The sequence below is a fragment of the Epinephelus lanceolatus genome, chromosome 8 (assembly GCF_041903045.1).
Source record: "Epinephelus lanceolatus isolate andai-2023 chromosome 8, ASM4190304v1, whole genome shotgun sequence".
NCBI classification, from domain to species: Eukaryota; Metazoa; Chordata; class Actinopteri; order Perciformes; family Serranidae; genus Epinephelus; species Epinephelus lanceolatus.
The window spans coordinates 27,064,868-27,083,934 of NC_135741.1; the positions used below are offsets into that span (position 1 = coordinate 27,064,868).

General features: G+C 41.7%; 1 protein-coding gene across 18 annotated transcripts in view; it reads left to right on the forward strand.

Moving 5' to 3' along the window:
* Positions 1–1,952: 1,952 nt before the first annotated feature.
* kif1b (kinesin family member 1B) overlaps positions 1,953–19,067 on the forward strand; it is a 63,948-nt gene continuing 46,833 nt past the window's right edge. For all 18 annotated transcript variants that reach the window (XM_078170102.1, XM_078170108.1, XM_033628790.2 and 15 more), the window contains exons 1-2: positions 1,953–2,217; positions 3,443–3,596. In XM_078170102.1, the coding sequence (XP_078026228.1) occupies positions 3,491–3,596 (106 nt within the window). In that variant the 5' untranslated portion in view covers positions 1,953–2,217; positions 3,443–3,490. The remainder of the gene's footprint in view (positions 2,218–3,442; positions 3,597–19,067) is intronic.

Here is a 19,067-nt window from a genome sequence, read left to right on the forward strand (position 1 = left end):
TAATGCATTATAGTGCTGCAAGAATACACCAACATCAGGTTTACCAGCGAGGTGCATAGTGTCCCTTCATTGATCATTTTCCTTTACGGTTCTCATTTTGTTTTGTAATACTCTGTATGTTGGCTTCATTAAAGACTTTTGGTTTTAGGGAGAGGGGAGGGGAGGGCAATACATTTGGGAGAGTGTGGGTGGGTTCTGATAAAATTGCTAGCCCTGGGTTCTCATTATCCAGACTGTGACATTGAACTTTAAACTTGAGTCCACATATTGTATGCTGGTTTCCCAGAGCTAACAAGATGCACAGTTTGTGCTTGTAGACGAATTTCAGATCTGGGAATATTCACTAAGGATGTAGCTTAACGTTTAACTAATCCTAAATTGTCAGCTTCCTTTTGAGTGCAGTAGGAAGATAAGCTGTGGTTTACCAAAATACAGTATGTTCAGTTGTTCCTTTTTTAGTCACATTTTCCCTGCTGACTTCAGTAGACTGAATTTACTACTTGTGTGTGCATGGCCTCAAGTCCAGAACCTCCTAAGCGCCTCATGGACAAATAACCCTTTTAGGCGAAATGGAAGGAACATGAGAGAATGTAGCATGACCACCAGGAACACCATCATAGAAACACACATTAAGAGTCTCCTCTTCAGAACCACTGACATCTCACGTTAAGATGGGTCTCTTTCAAAATGGCACTGTACCTAACATGACCTTGCTGACCTTAACTGTACAGGAAACGATTTCCTTTAACCACATACCTGTTTTGGAAGCTAGGGTTTTGAACTGAAATAAATGATGATGCACATTATTTCACAACTCGTCACTGTGTTTTCCTCAGACTGATGCCTTAGCAGTTTTGTTTGGTCCTTTTAGGCCAACGTTTTTTTGTTTATTTGACCTTCATGAAAATGAAGTTACATCACACACGACTACAAAATGATTATACAAAGTCTAAAAATATTTCTCTAATAGTCCTTTATGGAAAGAGAGTGGGTATGCAGCAATCCAGGTGACTGTGATATATTAACATACACAACAAATACCAACATTATTAACGAAACGTCTTGAAGTCAAACAGCAACAAAAGAAAACATTTTTACAAGGTTTCTCAGAAGCCAAAATTTCACCTTTCTACTGAAAATTTGTGGTGGTTACCAATTAGATTTTTCTATGTGCAAAGATAACTTATTACAATTCCCAACAACATGTTTTTGAGACTGTGGTTTCCCAGACGTCTAAGCTTAGTCATTCTTCTACATTAATAGTTATAAACTAATGGATTAAACCTGGCAACTGTCCCAGTTTTATTGGCAAGATTTCATTGTAGTGTATAATTAGGGGTCAACTGGAGCAGTTTATCTTGAAAACAAAAAAAGCGACCCCTTAGTCAGTCTTGAAAGTGTCCACATCTGTTGCACGCCATGAAAAGCCTTACTGGAAATAATTTGATGTTTGGATTATTACAGAAATGAAGGTAAATCACGTCCAACATACATAACAGAGCAAAAAATGTATTTGCTTAAGTGGTTTTCATTTAGATTACTCAAAATAAGTGGGTTGCACATATATATGAAGGTAAAATAGGCCTATATTTGATGCAGAAAAGGATTGTAGACATGGTGAATTTCTGTACATTGTACAGTACCGTTTATTTATGTTAAAGCATTGGGATGTGACATGCTCCATCTCTCGCTAGACGGCGCTCTTTGCGGTGACCCTGGGTGTTGCGGTGACAGCGGTGCGGGGAGCGGTGGGTAGAAATCCTGCAGTGTGGCGTCACGGCTGAAAAAAAGAGAGGCCCCACCTGCTCCCTCCTCCTTCCGACTCAGAGCATCACCATTGGCTCTGCGTCACATTCGTCACCACTGTCTCCTCGCTTATTGGTCCGCCCGGCTGTCAGTCATCGCGGCCGAGAGGCAGTTGACGTAATCTGTTCGGTAAATCAAGGCAATCTATCAATTCTCCTTTTCGCCCGTGTGCAGATAGACGTCCGCCTTGTATCTCTACAGGAAAATAAACTCGTCAAGGAGTCACAGGGCGCAGTCACAGGTCCATCCGGCGGAGGATACCGCTATAATGGGTGTTTTTCACCAAAGTGGACTTTATATCAGTTTTTGTTCTCGCGGATTTTGATAGAAAACAACACATCTTGACGCCCGCTAGCTAACGTTAGTTCTCGCCGCTGTCCTATGGTGTTGTCTTGGTGAGAGTCTTCAAACGTGAGTATAAATGTTGTAAAAATGTATTTGTTTTTTTAACAGTTGTAATACAAGAGGTTGTTATTACAGGTTAATTTCAGGCAGTAGTTTTAGCTGGTGGGCAGTTGGCTGTTTTAGCTAACAGCCGTGCGAGTGTCTGGCAGCGTATTTGGACCGTTATATAGTCCTGGTTCCGATAACAGTTTTATATTAATACAAAATATTGCAAATTATATTAAATTACACGCTTATGAGCACAATATTTAGCTATGTTTGGATAGTTATAGCGTTTAGACGGACACCGGAGGTTAGTTAGTTCCGTCTCGTGCCACAGACTCAAGTCACAGCCGTTATGTTTCATGGCTCGCGCTAGCTTACAGTACAATCTATAACGCTGACAGTTACCGATTAAAACAAGCACAGTGTAAGATTTAATGTTAAATTCCTGACACCTCTTCCATGCAGGGTCCACCGGGAACATTGTGTCGAGTCTGTGCTGCTAAAATAAGCATGCAACTCCTCCCTGCACTATCCCACAACACACAGCCGCGGAGGATTAGCCTACTTCCTAACACCGAATTTAATATTTTAAAAACGAAAATTTTAAGCCTTGTGTGTGCACAGAGTTGAGCACTGTTGGATGGAGCAGACAGGCCCGGCTCACAGCCCCACTGTAGCCCACACAAAATAGGGTAGATAGAATTTCATGGGCGTATGCTTTAGCAAGTATGGCTGACTGCAAGGACATGGAAAAACCTGAGTTATTTGGCAAATGTAGTGAAGGGGCGCGGGATGTATAGCTTTAAATAACTGTAAACACACAGGAAAGTTGGGTTTATAATGACATTAAATGCACGATGTTTATGCAGCCTAATTATTACATGCAGCATTCATATTTTGTATCCATCAAAAGCGTATTTCGCACATACTATGGCTTTCTAAATTAAATGCATTACCCTGCATCCTTTATTTGATTGTTAAATGTCTGATTGGCTGCTGTTTACAAAATATTAAAGCGCTTCACTGGTTTTGGTCGGCCATGTTTGTTGTATGCTGTTATGACTGGAATTTGGGAAGGGGTGGACTTTCATTGTTATTTGCATTATGTGATAATGAGCCCTGCATTATTGCATTCAAGCTCTCTACCTTTTTTAAAACAAGGAAACACAATTTTGATTCCTTTACTTAATACCAGATTTTCTTTTTACAAAGCAGATGCATGCATTTCTTTTTCTGTTTCCTTCAGGAGGGATATACAAGGAATCTTACTGGGAAACAATCCTAAACCGCAAACATGTCTGGGGCGTCTGTAAAAGTCGCCGTCCGAGTTCGGCCCTTCAACTCCAGGGAGATGAGCAAGGAGTCAAAATGTATCATTCAGATGCAAGGCAACACTACAAGTAAGTCACCCACTGGCATGCACACAGGGACACACACAAAACCCAACACCATGTTTTGAACATATGCAGGCCTGTCCACTAAAGGGAAGCCTGGTATACCAGACATCCTCCCGCGTAGTCTCCCTTCCAGGCTCTTAGCAGGGAACAGTAGAATGAGCAAACTGAATAGTGGACGGTTGGGGACAAACAGCCTGAAAGAGAATAAAAGGCTTACAGAATGAAATTCCTCCTCCTCTGAAGGGGCCTGCATGCCTTAGGAGTCTCTGTGTGAGAAACGCTGAGTTGGTTCATACTGGGAGACCCAGGGGTCGCCACACAGCCTGGCCTGCTAATACCTTCAATTCATCAAGGCTTTATCACACAGTTGGTGTTTTAGAATGGATATGTCTGTCACTTTGTAGTTTATGATCATGTTATCTCTCAGTGTACACAAGCAGTTTGTGAAGCAGTTTTAAAGATGTGTAAAATGCTATGGCCAGAAGTTAATCATTTATAAGATGTGCTGCTTTTTATTTGCTGTAAATTTGACCCAAAAAAACTAAGTGGCGGCGTTATGGTTACAAAGGCCTGCTGACATCACAGAAAATGTTAATTTCTCATATGTTGCAGTTGTCAGCAGATTTGTCTTAACTTTGACAACATATTATTGGGATCAGTGATTAGATGTATATTGCATAGATGCACTTAATGTGCTTCCCAAGCTTTAGTTTTATATCGAGGCTCAGCAGCTTCATGCTTTAGTCATTCTTGGCTTTTCACACATGAACAGCTGTGTGAAATTAGGCCTGCAAAATTACAATTTTCGATGCTTGTGGAAAAATAAATGTACTTAAGTAAAACATGCATTTAGATTTAAATGAATCAATCTAAATATGTGTTATTGCAAAATGTAATAATTTAAACGATTGTGCACATTTGAATGAGTCATTGCATAGCTCTCCATGAACATATTGTTTAAGTAAATCTGTGATGCTATGCCCTGCATCACTGCTGTAATTGTGGAATATATGAAAGGACAGACAACAGCAGAGCAAGAGCAGAATTTGGTTTGTAGTCTCGTGATTCAACCTGCTCACTTGTGACAGTGAGTCATCAGGTAGTGTGAAGTGCTTGCTGCCTCCTTACTCATGGTTGTGCTGTGTGTCCCATTTCAGCTGGCAGGTGAACACAGCCTCCCTGACACTAGAGCTTGGAAACATTTAATGACCCAGTAACGAGACAGCATGTGACGGCAGGAACCTGTTCTTCCAGCAGGCTCTCCTATTTGCCTCAAGTTTTGTCTGTCAGTCTTACCAGGCTCATTAGACTAAGCCTTTATGAATCTTCCATAAGATCAAGTGTCCCTACCAGTTATGGCTCACTTGTCTTTTATCTCTCACACTCCACCAAAGAGAAGCTTTGTGTCAAATCCCCACTACTTTTACTCCATATCCTTGGGTTTTCATTATGCCAATGTCACTCGGAGGTGCTGGAGGGTGACTCGTGGTTTGTAGCAGAACTGCAGTGGAATATGCAGTGTTTTTGGGGGTTAGTGAGTGAGTGTGTGTGTGTGTGAGCGAGGGAGAGGAGGAGGCTGCAGTACTGCCTACTCTACCTCCTATCACATGGGCAGATTGCAGAGCAGAAAGGGAGGCTGGCAGGCGGCCATACTCTCCCTTCATCAGGACTTCATTGCAGATGGTATGCTGAGAATGCTGTCTTATTAAGATGCTGAGAGGTTGAACAGTAGCTAGTGGCTCAGACACACACTAGTTCCTGCATGCAGTTAAGATTATTTGACATGCAGTGAGAAAATCTGACCCTTGTGTGGTTGTGGTTCACTGGATTTCCTCACACTGTCACCATCTACCAGAGTCAGCCAATTTATATTTTCACACTAAGCTAGTTTGTTTGAGAAGTGGTCAGTGTTTCCACCATGTTTTAGTGGATGGTCACACTTATTATGCTTTTTGATAATTACACTATTACACAGTGATATGATTGGTTGTCATGACTACCAGATGTGCGTAATTCCCCAGTTAATCCTGTTAAAAATGAAGACATCATCCAAAACAGATAAACTTGTTTATTTTTGCCCCTATCAAAGGCAGTGTGTGTATGACTCATCAAGGGTTTATATCTGCAACAATGGATAATCATTTCATGGCAGAAAAAAAGAATTACAGCAACTACAGAAACTTCTCACACCACTACTGCAGCGTGATCCCCATTTTTAATGTCAGTGTTCAGTATCTTATGGTGCTTTAATCAGAATCAGTGGTGCAGTAGTGCTAGCCTAACAGAGTATGTGATACCTGTGTACCTCTATGGTGTATTTGGTGATGGCTAGCATTTAAGTGAGACTGAGAGCTGCCTCGCAGACAGGGGATGTTTTATGGAGTTGCTTGGTCAGCTTGTAGGTGTTCGGCAGATGTTTGCGGACGAGGCCGTGACACTCCCCTTATTGTTGTGACTCACTCAAGGGCATATGTGCGGTGCGTGTGTGTCAACAATACAGAGAAAGAGAGCGCTCGGGGGCAAGGGCAGGATATGCTTTCTCTCTCTCCCTGTCTCTCTCTCCCTCTTTCACCATGCATGGAGGGTTGTCAAGGATAGGGTGCAGGCAGAGGGGCAGCAAATTGATTATCCAGTGTGCAGGAAATGTGTCCAAGGCCTCTGCAGGCAGGCTGGAAACAAGCAAAGGCCTCTTTCAGTAGAAGCTCTTAAACATACCAGAGCTAATGTAATTAGAAAGGGGTGACGCGATGGGCTGCTGCATTAGTTAGTGTTTGTGCTCCAAATGTTGAATAACGTCAGGACACCCAAAGCCTGCCTTCACTGGGGCGCTGATGTGTTCTCCACGTCGGTCTCTGTCTTGTTATGTAACCCATGTGTTGTGTTTCCCCCTCAGCCAGTGTGTGGCCACTCATGAATGTATGGCCAAAGATGGTTGATAGAGCTCGCATAGTGCACAAGAGAAGCAGATCCTCTGATATGTTACACTATTACATTGACTTTAGTGGAACAAACCTGCATTCAGATAGATTATTTCCCATATTATCAATTTCTTACGTTACAGGAGATTAATGCCTTATCAAGAGATACCAGCCTAGCCTGTCTACGTTTTCATGAACTGGATAGATGTTACACAGTATCATCCCCTAAGCTAAGAGTAAACTAATTGACAAATTGATAGAACAAGCAGAAGGTCACTGAATCATTAAACCTTCACCTTTCAGATACAATTTTGCTGATTGTCCTCTCAGTATGAGCTAAGTGGATGGTGACCTTACAAAAACCCTACAGGGAGGAAGCGGCTCAGCTCTAGTGTCAGTTACACATAAGAGGAGGCTATCACCACAGTGGAAATGACAATGAGCTCATATCATATGAATGAATTTAGGTCATTGAGGAGAGAGCTTGCAGTAATAGTTGGGAGTAAGATGGGAGGCATGGGTTTGGTTTAGGGATGGTCATCCTGCTGATGCACCCTTTGCAGACAGGGCCGATTGACCTGATTAGGACCAGTAATCCCAAGGCTTGCCTCAGGTCGCCACGCCCTGCTGCCGTAATCCCGGTGACCCTTGTAGGTGTACACATGCCACACACACACTCAGGGTGTTACATTCCTCATCGCCTCATGCTGAGATTGTTTTGGAGCAACACACATTTGCCCACATGCACGACTTACACATTCCAGAGTGACCTCCTAATGAGGAGGGAGGACGGGCAGATGTCTGTCTGTGATCCGCTCATGCTGTGTCAAAGTATTTACAGGCCAGCGGTGCAAATGCACGTTGTGTAGCTCAGCCAGTTTTCAGTACACCTGCATGTAACAGCTGCTGTAACACCCACCAGTACCAGAAAGTGACTTACACTGTCTTGCAGTCTTTTTTTATCCAAATTTTAAATCATTTGATCTTTAATATTATTAATACTGAGAGCATGCAGAAGTCTGTGAAACGTTTTCATAAAAATAATCAGGAAGAAACAATAATCTCATGAGTCAGAGTGCAAGAAATTGTATCTGATGCGCCTATCACTGTCATATCCTCTGTGGTCGTCACTATGCTGCGTAGTCAAGGCAACAGCAACCTTTTTCTTCTGCTGCAAAACATCTTGAATGAATGAAAGCTTCTTGCTTCTTCCATCTACTTTTGTTTTTCATAACATCATGTACTCTAGTTTACTTTGGCTCATGACGTTTTGCCTTTCATTTCTGCTCTGATACCCCCTTAAGGCAGATGTGTGAGATTGGGTCTCAGCATTGCAAGTTGTTGTGTGATGCTGACGTTTGGCGGCTTGTGAAAGTGAATTGTAGACAGTTGTTAGGTGTGATTGAATGTTATGTAGACTGTCTATGTCAAGGTGTGTGTCTGGATAAAGTATCAGGCTTTGTATGATGACTAGATCCTGTTATTGAAGTCTTTCATCCTGTCTGAAAATGAGACACGCATGAAGTGTGTGTTTAAGTTTGTTTTGGTAAAATTCTGTCCATGCAGTCAGCTCTTCAGTTTTATCTTTATTGAGTTGTAAAATCTAATTGCATCATTACTCTTTATATTGCAACTAAAACGTGGCGCAGAGCCATGTTGGCCTTTCCCATTGGTACTGAATCATTTTTCATTAGTAAGAGTTTTGAAATGACCAAGAAACCACACCATGGCATTGCATATGAAAAGCTGAATGCTGGAATGTCCTTAATGTGGCAGAGGTCAGAAGGGGAAAGTGGTAAATGCCTTCTCTCACTAGATTGTGGTTGCAGCTTTGTAGCTGACCAAGCCACTTGTGGTTTTCACTCAACAACAAATGTTGACACTTCATGACCTACTCTTTTTTTGCTTTTGTTTTCAGGTTGTGCCCATATTTGCATGTAAGACTCTTGAGGCGTGTTTGCTCAAAACCTCTGAAAAGGGACCGCAAGCAGACCTACTCTTTCCTCCTCAGGGATCAACATTGTTTTTTCCCACTTGCCCAGTCTGACTTCTACTTGCCCAAAGTCATCTTTTATTTGCCTCTATACAAATTGTTTTATTTTTTAAGCAGTTAACATTGAAGACTACGGTTAATTGTCGTGAAAAAATTAACTAATTTTTATCCTCCTTGCTCTTAAACTTGTGACAAACTTCTCAATACATATTTGGAGTTTTACCCACACCTCCAAAATAAACTTCTGTTTCCAAGATAACTGAAATGCTTGCTTGCACTTATGCACATACCCTCTGCCATTTTCTCGCAAGTGCCTGGTCACTACTGCATATGTGCAACTCTCAACAGAGAGGAGAAGGAAGTGGGATGGCTTAGTCCTTTGTTACTTCCTTCATCAGCTCTGGAAAAAATGATATAAATCTTTTTTTACCACTTGCCCCACTGGGCAACTGAGTTGCTGGATTCACTAGTCCAGTGTGGCATTTTACTTGCCCCATGTCTTGCCCCTTGTCTCATTTAGAAATTCAGGATGACCTTCACCCCGCCCACCACCGTTACTTGTGGTAGGTTGCGTTTTCCGTTTTTGCCAGTGCTGCTTGTGCTAGGTTGACCGATGAAAGAGTAGTACATGTCAAGATGGCTAGCATTAGCATTAACATCAGAGAGATTCAGCCACACATGTTTGAGCCCCAGTTAGACCCAGACCAAAATCGGGGACTCGCAGACATATCAGAATGGAAGTGTAGTTAGCATCTTTTATTTACTTTTGTAGTTTGTTAGCTTGTAGGCTAACTGACAATGGCTGACACAGCATTAATGGTTATGAAACACACAGTAAGCTAATATCTGCTATGATGGGATTTTTGGTAGATAGTGGAAGGACGCTCCAGGGTGTAGTTTACACACAGAAACTGCACACCCTAATATGCTTGCTGTCAAAACTTTTACTGTGCTAATGCAAACTCTCGCTCTCCTGCTCTGTAGTGGAGGTTGCCAGTGTTGTGTTAAACCCCCCGTCAATATGTGTTTACCATATTAGACAGCGATTGGCTACTGTTTTAGAGAGGTACCTAATCTAGCTTGCCTGGCGTATGTTTAAATCTCAGATTTTAGGAAAGTGCACAGACATCTCACCTCTCAGTCGAAGAATAGAAAAACACCTCACTAGTGATAAAATTTACACAGTTGCAAGGCAGTGTAATCAAGGTTGGACATTTTAGGGGGCATAAATGTAAGGAAAACACATTTTTGAGTGGTATGGAACTTATAATCTATAAAACATAGTTTTTACAGATATCAAAAGATCTGGAAATATCAGACCTGGTATAAAACTTCATAGTTGACACAGTGATGATGTCACCATTGGGCTGTATAATCTGTCACGTCTCTGGCCCAATTGGTTTCCTTGTAAGGGATCTCACATAGCGTGCTAGCTACAGTGATGAATGTGCAGTGGTATTTCAGCGCTCATCTGACATCAATGAATTTCTCTGCCTCATTGTTTTTAACCCACTCTCTACTCCAGCCTGAGATGGGGTTGAGTGGAAACTGTGGGAGCTTTTTGCAGAAAATGTGGGATATGAGAGAGGAGGATGGGATCGGAGCTGACTCTGGGGGGGAGGGGTGATGCAAACGCAGCCACAGAAGCAGAGACAGTGAAAGTCGTGCATGGGCACTGTTCACGTGTGGGAGAGCGTGAGGCAGCATCACATACAGTTGCCCAGGGAGAGATGATGGTGATGCTTATTTCCGTCATATTGGAGGTTAGGAAATAGTATGCAAGCTGAAACTAAAGAAAAGGCAACACTATTATATTTGCATTTGTCAGTGTGTTGTCGTTCTCTTGCAGTTTGTGCCTACACTGCAAGAAACTGGCCTTTTCACCTCCATTATTTTTTACAGAAAGGTTTACCAATGGCATAAGAGCACTGCATACATTTACTATGCTGTTTCACTTGTTTCAGGGGCTTTCTAGAGGCCAGTGTCACAAAAGCAAAAGTCTAAGATAAAGACATCAAAGCAAATCAGCTTTAGCAGCAGCAGATCATCAGAAATGCAGACATTGTCTTGTGTTTCTTGTTTTCAAATTAATTCAGGACTCAGTACTAAATTAAACATGTTGTTTGGGTGATATTTTTTGTAGCACTGAACCCTTAAGAAAAAAACAAGATGAAGAAGATATCACTACTCATAGGATGGTGTTCCTAAGGGGCTTTGCTTCGATTGGCTGCTGGCGTCCAGACCACAGAAATCCCATTAATGTTAGTAATATAACCAGAGATAAAAGGCCAACCGCCTGCCCTCACATGACAAGTTGGAACAACACAATGCTGAATTAGTCTGGTGAAATACAGTTCAGCCAAAGCCTGAAATCTGTCCCAGTTTTATAACAGCACCCAATCAGCAGAAGGGTTCAAGAGATTGTTTGTATAACAAAAGGGTCACCAGCTGATTTTTGTGCTCTGAGGAGCGGGGATTAGGAATGTGTGTGAGATGTGTCATTATGCTGTATGTGACAGGATAATTATAATTGGGGAAATAAAGAACATAGTTGGGCTGCAAAAGATGTTAACACAATATTAAATGTTATCCAAAATCTGAAGTTAGGTATGGTAGCTGTATAATGTCTGGTATCCTATTTTAGAGGAGCGTACACAATCACTCAGTTGAATCTGACTTACTAGCTTAGGTCATACTCATTTAGCTATGAAAATCAGATCATGCTCACAGCAGCCCACCTCCGCCATCATTCATCCCTAACTTGGTGATGCATTCAGGGAATGGTGTCTTTGTTTTTAAAGCTATGGTACTCCTGGCTTTCTCCTCTTACCTACTCTTTGGTTCATTGCCTAAGTTGGGTGAAATGGCTGCACTTTCCCACATTCAAGAGAGTGAATGTGTTTTTTAGTGTTTGTGCCCTGACTGACACAGCTCTCTTTCCCGACTATATTGTTTGGTTTCCTCCCACAGTCTGAGGGCTGAATTCAGAGGCAAACTGGAGAGCTTTGCAGTCCGGGCACGGGTAGCTTGGTGGTGGGCATGATGTTCACTTTGTATTACTCATGTATTATTCATGAGTAAGAAGTTGGGGGGGGGGGTTGGCAGTATATTAATTTTGAAACCTTAATTATTAAGAGTCTGTCCTTTGATCTGGTTGGCTACTGGAATCCTCTGCTGCTCCAAAATGAAGCTGTCTCATGCCGCTGCTTGAATACGGAGATGCTAATTGAGATCAGTAGTATACACACATACCCATAAATGCATACACACACAGATACACAGTTTCACGCGTCATTTCCATCCTCCACAGACTAAATGCTGGATAAAAGGCATTAGTCATCTGACATTAGCTGGAGGCATCTCTCAGTGCTTATCCTTAATGTTGTCTGACTACACAGAACATGTCAAACAAGTGATACAACTTCTTTTTAACCTTTTTTTAAATGTAAAGATTTGCCTTGAACAGAAAGATGTGAGATTTTCACAGATCTATGTGCTAGAGTTGTGTTCATGATGTCACGGTGCTTATATAAAGCCAGGGAGCATTTAAAGTGAGACTTCGGTCTTTGAGTGGAGGCTAGTTGAGGAAATCCGGGTCACTGCTCTGTAAAATGGGTGCCTGTTGTGAGCAGTGAATGTAAAGGGCTCTGTATTTCCCTTGTCTGCACGGCCTGGTCTACACTGTTGTCTACACACTGCCTGGATCATATGATGAGCTGTATGTTGTTTTGAGACAAATCTGAGACACTGTTTAATCATGTGAAGATGTAAAATAACCATTTTGAAACAGCTTAACATTATAATGTAAATCCAGTGTTTTATAATTTATTTGTTTTCTCTTGTTTTTATCTTCTCTATGAATTTGATAAATACAAGTTTAGCCAGAAATGGCTAATACTTGGAAAGTTTTCTAGGACAAAGTGTACAAGTCAGAAATTGTTGGAATCGACATCTTTCTCATGGCAGAGAAGTTTCTTTACTGTTCCTATTGTAGGCTGATATTTTATAGCATCTTAATTATGTGAGGACTACGAATTCATCATTACCATTTTCTGTTATGTTGATAACCAAAGTTGAGCTGAGTAGAATTTAGTTCCACATGTATTAGATATAACTGAGGAAGGAATGCTTAATGCTAAGTCTGTTTTAGTTTTTGTTTCATAATGCAGCACATGCAGACCCACATCCCTAAAGTTCATTGTGAAAAGGTTGACACAGGCACATTTCAGTTGTCAATAAATTTAGTGTTATTTTTAAACGGGAACATACCAGACAGGTTTAAAGCTGTGGAGGTATTACTACTGTAGCTTTCCATGACACAGGATGTGTTTGAAAAGACCTTCGACCTTTTGCGGCAGCACCTGCAGAGAGGAGAATATCCTCCTTGGACCTGATCCATGAGAAGCATTGCCTCTTTGAGCTGTGAAAACAGCTGAAAACCCTGACTAATAATCCTGTATCATTTTGTCTATGTTAACATTGAAGTGCAAACAACAACTTTGTTCATTAGACAGGTTGGACGATGTGTCTGTTTGACTCACTAGGCATTAGACTTAACAGCCATTGGCGTGTAATTTTGATATTTATTTTTTATTTCAGCTTTGATTTTAGGCCAGTTCTGCGTGCCTTGTGGGTTCAACCCCCCCAACGTCATCACCTAAGAGACTGCCTGATATCCCGCTCTCTTTGTTGTAGTTCTGTGTTTGTTTAGCTTCTGAATGGAGTCCTGCTGGCTTAGCATGTTTTCTCTGTCTGGTGGCTTCTAGAAGCTTCTCTTTAGTCTCTGTTATCCTGGACTCTGTGAGTCTGTGTGAGCTGCTAATATCAAAAGGCACTTGCAGCCATAGCTAGCTATCAGTGTCTGCGGGCTGGGAGCAATGTATGGTTTGGCGATGAGTTTGGCGGAAAGGTTGGGCGGCTGAAATCTGTTCATTCCTTCCTGTCACTGACAGTCTGTCGGCATGCGAAGCACTAGCTGCCATCTGCTGCTGTATAAATAGACAGTAGTCAGAGCTGGAACAGCTGGCACATAGGCCAGGACTGCGCCCATTCCCACTGCTTTCTAGCTAGACAGGCAACCCCACCTAAAGCCATTTCAATGTATTACTTTTTTCAGATATTTTGGCATGGAGTTGGTAAAAAGAACACTTACGAAAAAAAAAACCCCTCAGATTTTCTGGTTATGAGACAAAACTCATTTGTGTGTTTAAATGGACCATTACTTTCAGATTTGATGATTTCTGATTTCTTCAGTTTTAGCAAGGAACACATGTTTCTTAAAAATCCTGTAGTCATATATATGTGCTTTATGAAAATAAATGGCATGTTCACTCAAAAAATTGTTTGTCTTTTCACTACACTGTCACTATCAATACGCTCGGGAAAAAAATGGAAGTTACCGACGATCTTCATGTAAAAGTGGAATTAATAATTGCAGTGCATGAAAACACATACTCTGACTTCCTGCCCAACTCAGATTTTATCAAATAACCTAGGTATTTGGATGTATGTATGTACAGTTTCTGAATTAATTTTAAATATCTCGATTGTATTTTATTTTTTCAACAATAATAAAATTAACTTGCTTTTTCACTGCAGTCCAATGTTTTTTAATGTGCAGTTTACATTTATTTAACTTCAGTCACTTTCCGTCAAAAATATTGAAAGCTTCTTTTTTTCTGAATGTGGTGATCACTTTTTCTAAAACGGAGGGGGAGAGTAAGGCGGTGTGAAAAGGGTCATTGTGGTAGAGGGGACTGGGCACATAAAGCCTTGTCATAACAGATTACCTAATGTGTTTTGCAGGCCCTGTTGTCAGTTGCAATACCCTGCATTCAGTGCATTGTTCTGGTGTCTTCCTGTGCTTTTTTTCCCCTCTCCTCTCCCCCAGTAGGAAGAGAAAAATGACGTGATCAGCCTTCTGAGTAGAAACAGAGAATTTGTTAGTCTGAACTCAGTTCCTTTCTGTACTGTTACACTTATTACTCTGATTTAGTGGCTCTTCTAATGAAATGGTAATGCATGCTCTTATCATTAATAGAAAGTTTGTTGTAGTTTGTCGGTGATGGTGATGTGGAGTCTGGTGTGAAGGGTCACGTCTCCTGGCAAGACAAACTCATCTGCCTGCCCGGAAAATTCCAGGGTTTTTTTGGCAGGAGTACTCAGCAGAGGAGTATTGAATTGCTGTGTGGATATTTCTTTAATTAAAGGCCACATGGCATCTGCCTGACCAGACGTGAAAGTGCACTGTATCCAAAGGGGTAATCAAGATACCACATGTTTGTTTCTGTTTTGGAGATGTTGTACGTCCTATGTTGTGGCTGCCACAAGCTCAGCTGTTTGTCAAATGAGCACAGCAGTGCTCAGACACTACTTTTAGCTCTCAGCTTTGAGCTGCATCCAGTGACAACTCTGTCACCTGTGCTGCAGCCCTGGCAACGGGGCCATCACACACACTCTTCTAAAGACACTGGATACAACACACAGTGCATTTCTGTGGCCACGTCAGAATGTGCCCCATCCAGTCTGCATGCTCTCTATTTAAGACTGAACAACCATATTAGCGTTACTGTGGCACCGCTCAAACCATCGACTCATGTCAGCAGCTGCTTTGCTTCACCACTCATGCACAAACTGTGACACAGGTGTGCGTTTGTAATGTCGTTTGGAGATCACAGCATTATGCTGTGTTCACACTACAAGCGACACACAGCAACAACCTACAAGTCATTTTCAATGGAAGGTGGTAACATGAAGCTACAAACTGACTTCAAACACTTGTCACTCCAGACGAACTTGATGCACTATAAATCAAAGCTGAGCTGGCCTCAACTTTTTTCAGTGCTCCAATGATGCAGTCATGCGTCTGCCAATAATATATTTTTGTTTCTTGCTGTGGTGCTGTCTTATTTATCTTAGTCAGCTGATGCTATATAAGCTTTTTGTGCACTGCAGTGCACATGGTGATGCAGTGGGGCAGCCAAATGTGATTGTAAAATAGTGCTCAGACATCGATCTATAGAGCATAGATATTTTGACCAAATACAAATTTTATATGGCGTTCAGCTGAGGTGCTTTGTTACAAGTAGCAGACACACACAAGCCTATGATGACATAACTCTGTTAATTAGGGCTTGAGCAACGCTTCAGTGGCGACTTGGCAATAATGTAGCTGGTCAAGCTGTTGTGTTGTTGCTCATAGTGTGAACACAGCATTGGAACTATGATGGTATTGATTTCTCTTGACATGGCACACTTTTTTAGCATATGGAACACACTATGGTGTGATGTAACTTTCCATGAGCAATTATGATCACCACCTGTGATGCTTTCGCATACAACAGGAGCCACATGGTAAAGTCTACCACACGTTAACAGAGAAAACAATTGCTGGTTGTAGCCATTAGTATTAAAGTTGTAGTCTGAATGAGAATAAATGTCCATTAATATGTTTAGACATAATGATTATAATACAAATAGCTCCTTACGTTTCAGAACTTGCCTGAGAATCATCGTGTTTTTAATTCTTTCCAGTGATAGTTATCTGTACACCCTCGAGTCCTTTACAAATGGGAATTACTAATAGCTAATTTGGCTTTAATGGTGCCAGTTTACCCAAATGTAAACACATATATGCTAAAGACTAAAAGAACAGGGTTTAAGTTGTAACCCACAGCTAACTCACTGACAGCTCCTGTTAACATCCAGGAAAGCATCATGCCTCTAAGGTGTTTGGGAGGTGCAGTTGTGTGGATTTGGTTTGAGGGGGGCCCTCAGTTCTAGACTTTAAAAACCCCTGACTTACACAAACCAAGCAGAAGACTATTGAATTAGATGCGCTTTATATTGGTGTGGTTCCTTCACTGCCTTTAGGCTTGTCAACCCAAATATGATCAACACGAAACAGCATAAAAAATGTGGTCCTATTATTCCATATGTAATTAGTTAAGTGTTCATGGTTAGGGTTGTTTGAACCCTAACTGTGTAACTAACAGTTGTATTTGGTTGAAAATGGCAGTTTGTAATCCTGCGCGCACTTGCATGTTTTAAGTTAGATTAATGAAATAATATTCCTCAGAAGTGAACCGTTACATCACACTGCTGCCCATATGCACACAGACCCCGGGGATGCTATTAAAATTCCTCAGTCTTGCTGAGAGAACCACACATGGTGATTACAATTCTGCACAGATATTATTTCTCTGAATGCCCGGGTTCCCTTAGCAACTCACCCATTTGTTTTCCTTTTTATATTTTACATATGCATTTATTTGATCATCATCCCCTCCCTGTGATCGCAGACAGGCATCGATCTGCTCAAACTAACAGCTAGCAGGTCCTTAGAGGGTAACTGGAAGGGGGAGCCAGATATGTTCAGCCATTTTAGACCCTGCTTGTCTGCTCGTCTCAGGTGAATGAGGCTAGCTTTTAGTCCCCATCTGGTGCTCAGAGACCTCCTAACAACCTAATTACTGAGGGGTAACGTCGCTTTCCTGGCCGGATTATAGGCCCCATGTTGAACACTGGAGCACAAAATGTCTGCCAGCTACAACCAGCTGAGTGATGTTCGTGATAGCAGGATGTGGTTAGTTAACGGGTATCCACCCTGCCTTGAAATGGAAAGCTCCTGTGGAGTGCCAGCATCGTATCAGTCCTATATTCTGGGTAACAGGAACTGAACATGTAGAGCTGTGGCAATTTGGACACATAAACATATAACCTTGTATGCCAGCTTGTGTTTGTTCACTGCACATGGGGTTTTTGACTAAATTTCTGTGTTTTGACAGAATCATGTCCTACTACATTGTCTCCCACACAGATTTGCACGTCATCCTTTTATGTAATGGAAGTATTGTGTTGTTTAGTGGTTTAATGATGAGATGGTAACGATAAAACAGCCCTCTATGCTTCTCTTTAACTGATAATGTTGATTTTCTGCCTGTGGACCTTCACCTTAGTGTCACCTGGTATGCAGCCGATCAGTGTGTACCCTCAGTGTCACCAAGAGTAGTATCTTGGGCTTTTTAAATGATTTTGTAAAATGTTTGTTTTTGTACTTAATTACAATATTGCTGTTAGTAAATGTTCCATTTACAAAGTATTTAAAAGGTGTTTGTGCAGGAAAAGTTGTTTCTGCTATTGCTTACTGAGTCTGTCATGATAAGTAGCTTATCATAGTCTTAGTTAGAAATCCTAAAGCTTTCAACACAATGCTTTTTGCATGTCTCAGGCTTTTTAAAGGATTAGAATCCTGAAATCACTGTTTAATAAACAATTGTAATATTTAAGTTTCCATATAGTTTCTACAGAGCAGTAATAGGGAATGCTTGAGGAGAGAGAAAACAGAACGCAATGTGCCGCATCCTCCCCGTCTGTGCCAAGTTGAGGTTGTTATGGCAACCAGAATCTGGTTCTATACCTGTTGCCATGGTTGAGAAAGACAGAGTGATGACGTTTATGAGGCAGCAGAATGCGTCTGCCATTTTAAGTACAGGATGTGACTCTGGTGGGAATATTTACTATAAATGGAAGCAGAGGAATCCCTTATTGACATCTTAATTTGTGGCTATTACTATCTATGCATCAGTGCTCACATAGATTCTGCTTGTAAGTGTGATGTACAGGTGCCAGTGTAAAAACTGAACCGAGTGACTGATATTCAGCTGAGACAAAGTAGGTGAGTCATGCTGGAAGATGTGGGGCATTCCTGTCATATTTACTCAATCTCAGATGGCAGGGATAAAATTCACCTCATTCTGCCTCAGTCTTCAGCGTTAAGATGCAACAGTTTGACAGATGTGTGATAACGCGGTAGTTGGATTGAGAGACAATGTGTCAGTCTCTCATACAAGTAATAAGAACTTACACTGCACACACATGAAGCCACTGCCAGCCCCAGCCCTTACTGCATCCTTGCCTTCAATACACATTTATAGACTCTTACATGAGAGACCCACTCTTATGACGCACTGACAGGACCACATGGGTGAAGCAGCTATCTGTTCTGAGAGCAATGGAGTGGGCAATCGAATGAGCCGTTCATTCCACATCGTGAGCATGATTCACCTTTTGGAAGTTGTCTCCCACTAGCTCAGCTGTGCTTAGGTACATTTTTACACCACGACATCCACCCATGTCACTGATGACTGCCTATGACCGAACTGGGGAAGTTGACTGAGATTAGAAAGCTCACATAATTTCTTGTCTTGCTAGAACGCAGCTGTGATTCCCAGTAAGGCCAGTTTGTCACTGTCAGCCTGCTGGCCTGTCATGGGCATCCCACTGTCTAAATCCCACACGTGGCACTGTCTCATCATCTTTCTGTTTTTATTGCTCAGTTGCCCCATTAACGCTGAATTTGGCTGACACTGAATGACTCTGAATTAGACTGTCTCTTCATTAATAGCCGCTGTAGATTGTTCCAGGAAAGGGGAACAGGGGCACTGGTAACGTAAATCCCCCTTCGTTTCCTCATGCCCTGGCTCCAATTACCCTTTGGAGGCAGGTCAAAGGTGAAATTGGGCTGTATTTAGCCACCTGTTTAGCTGTATCTTCTTCCAGTGC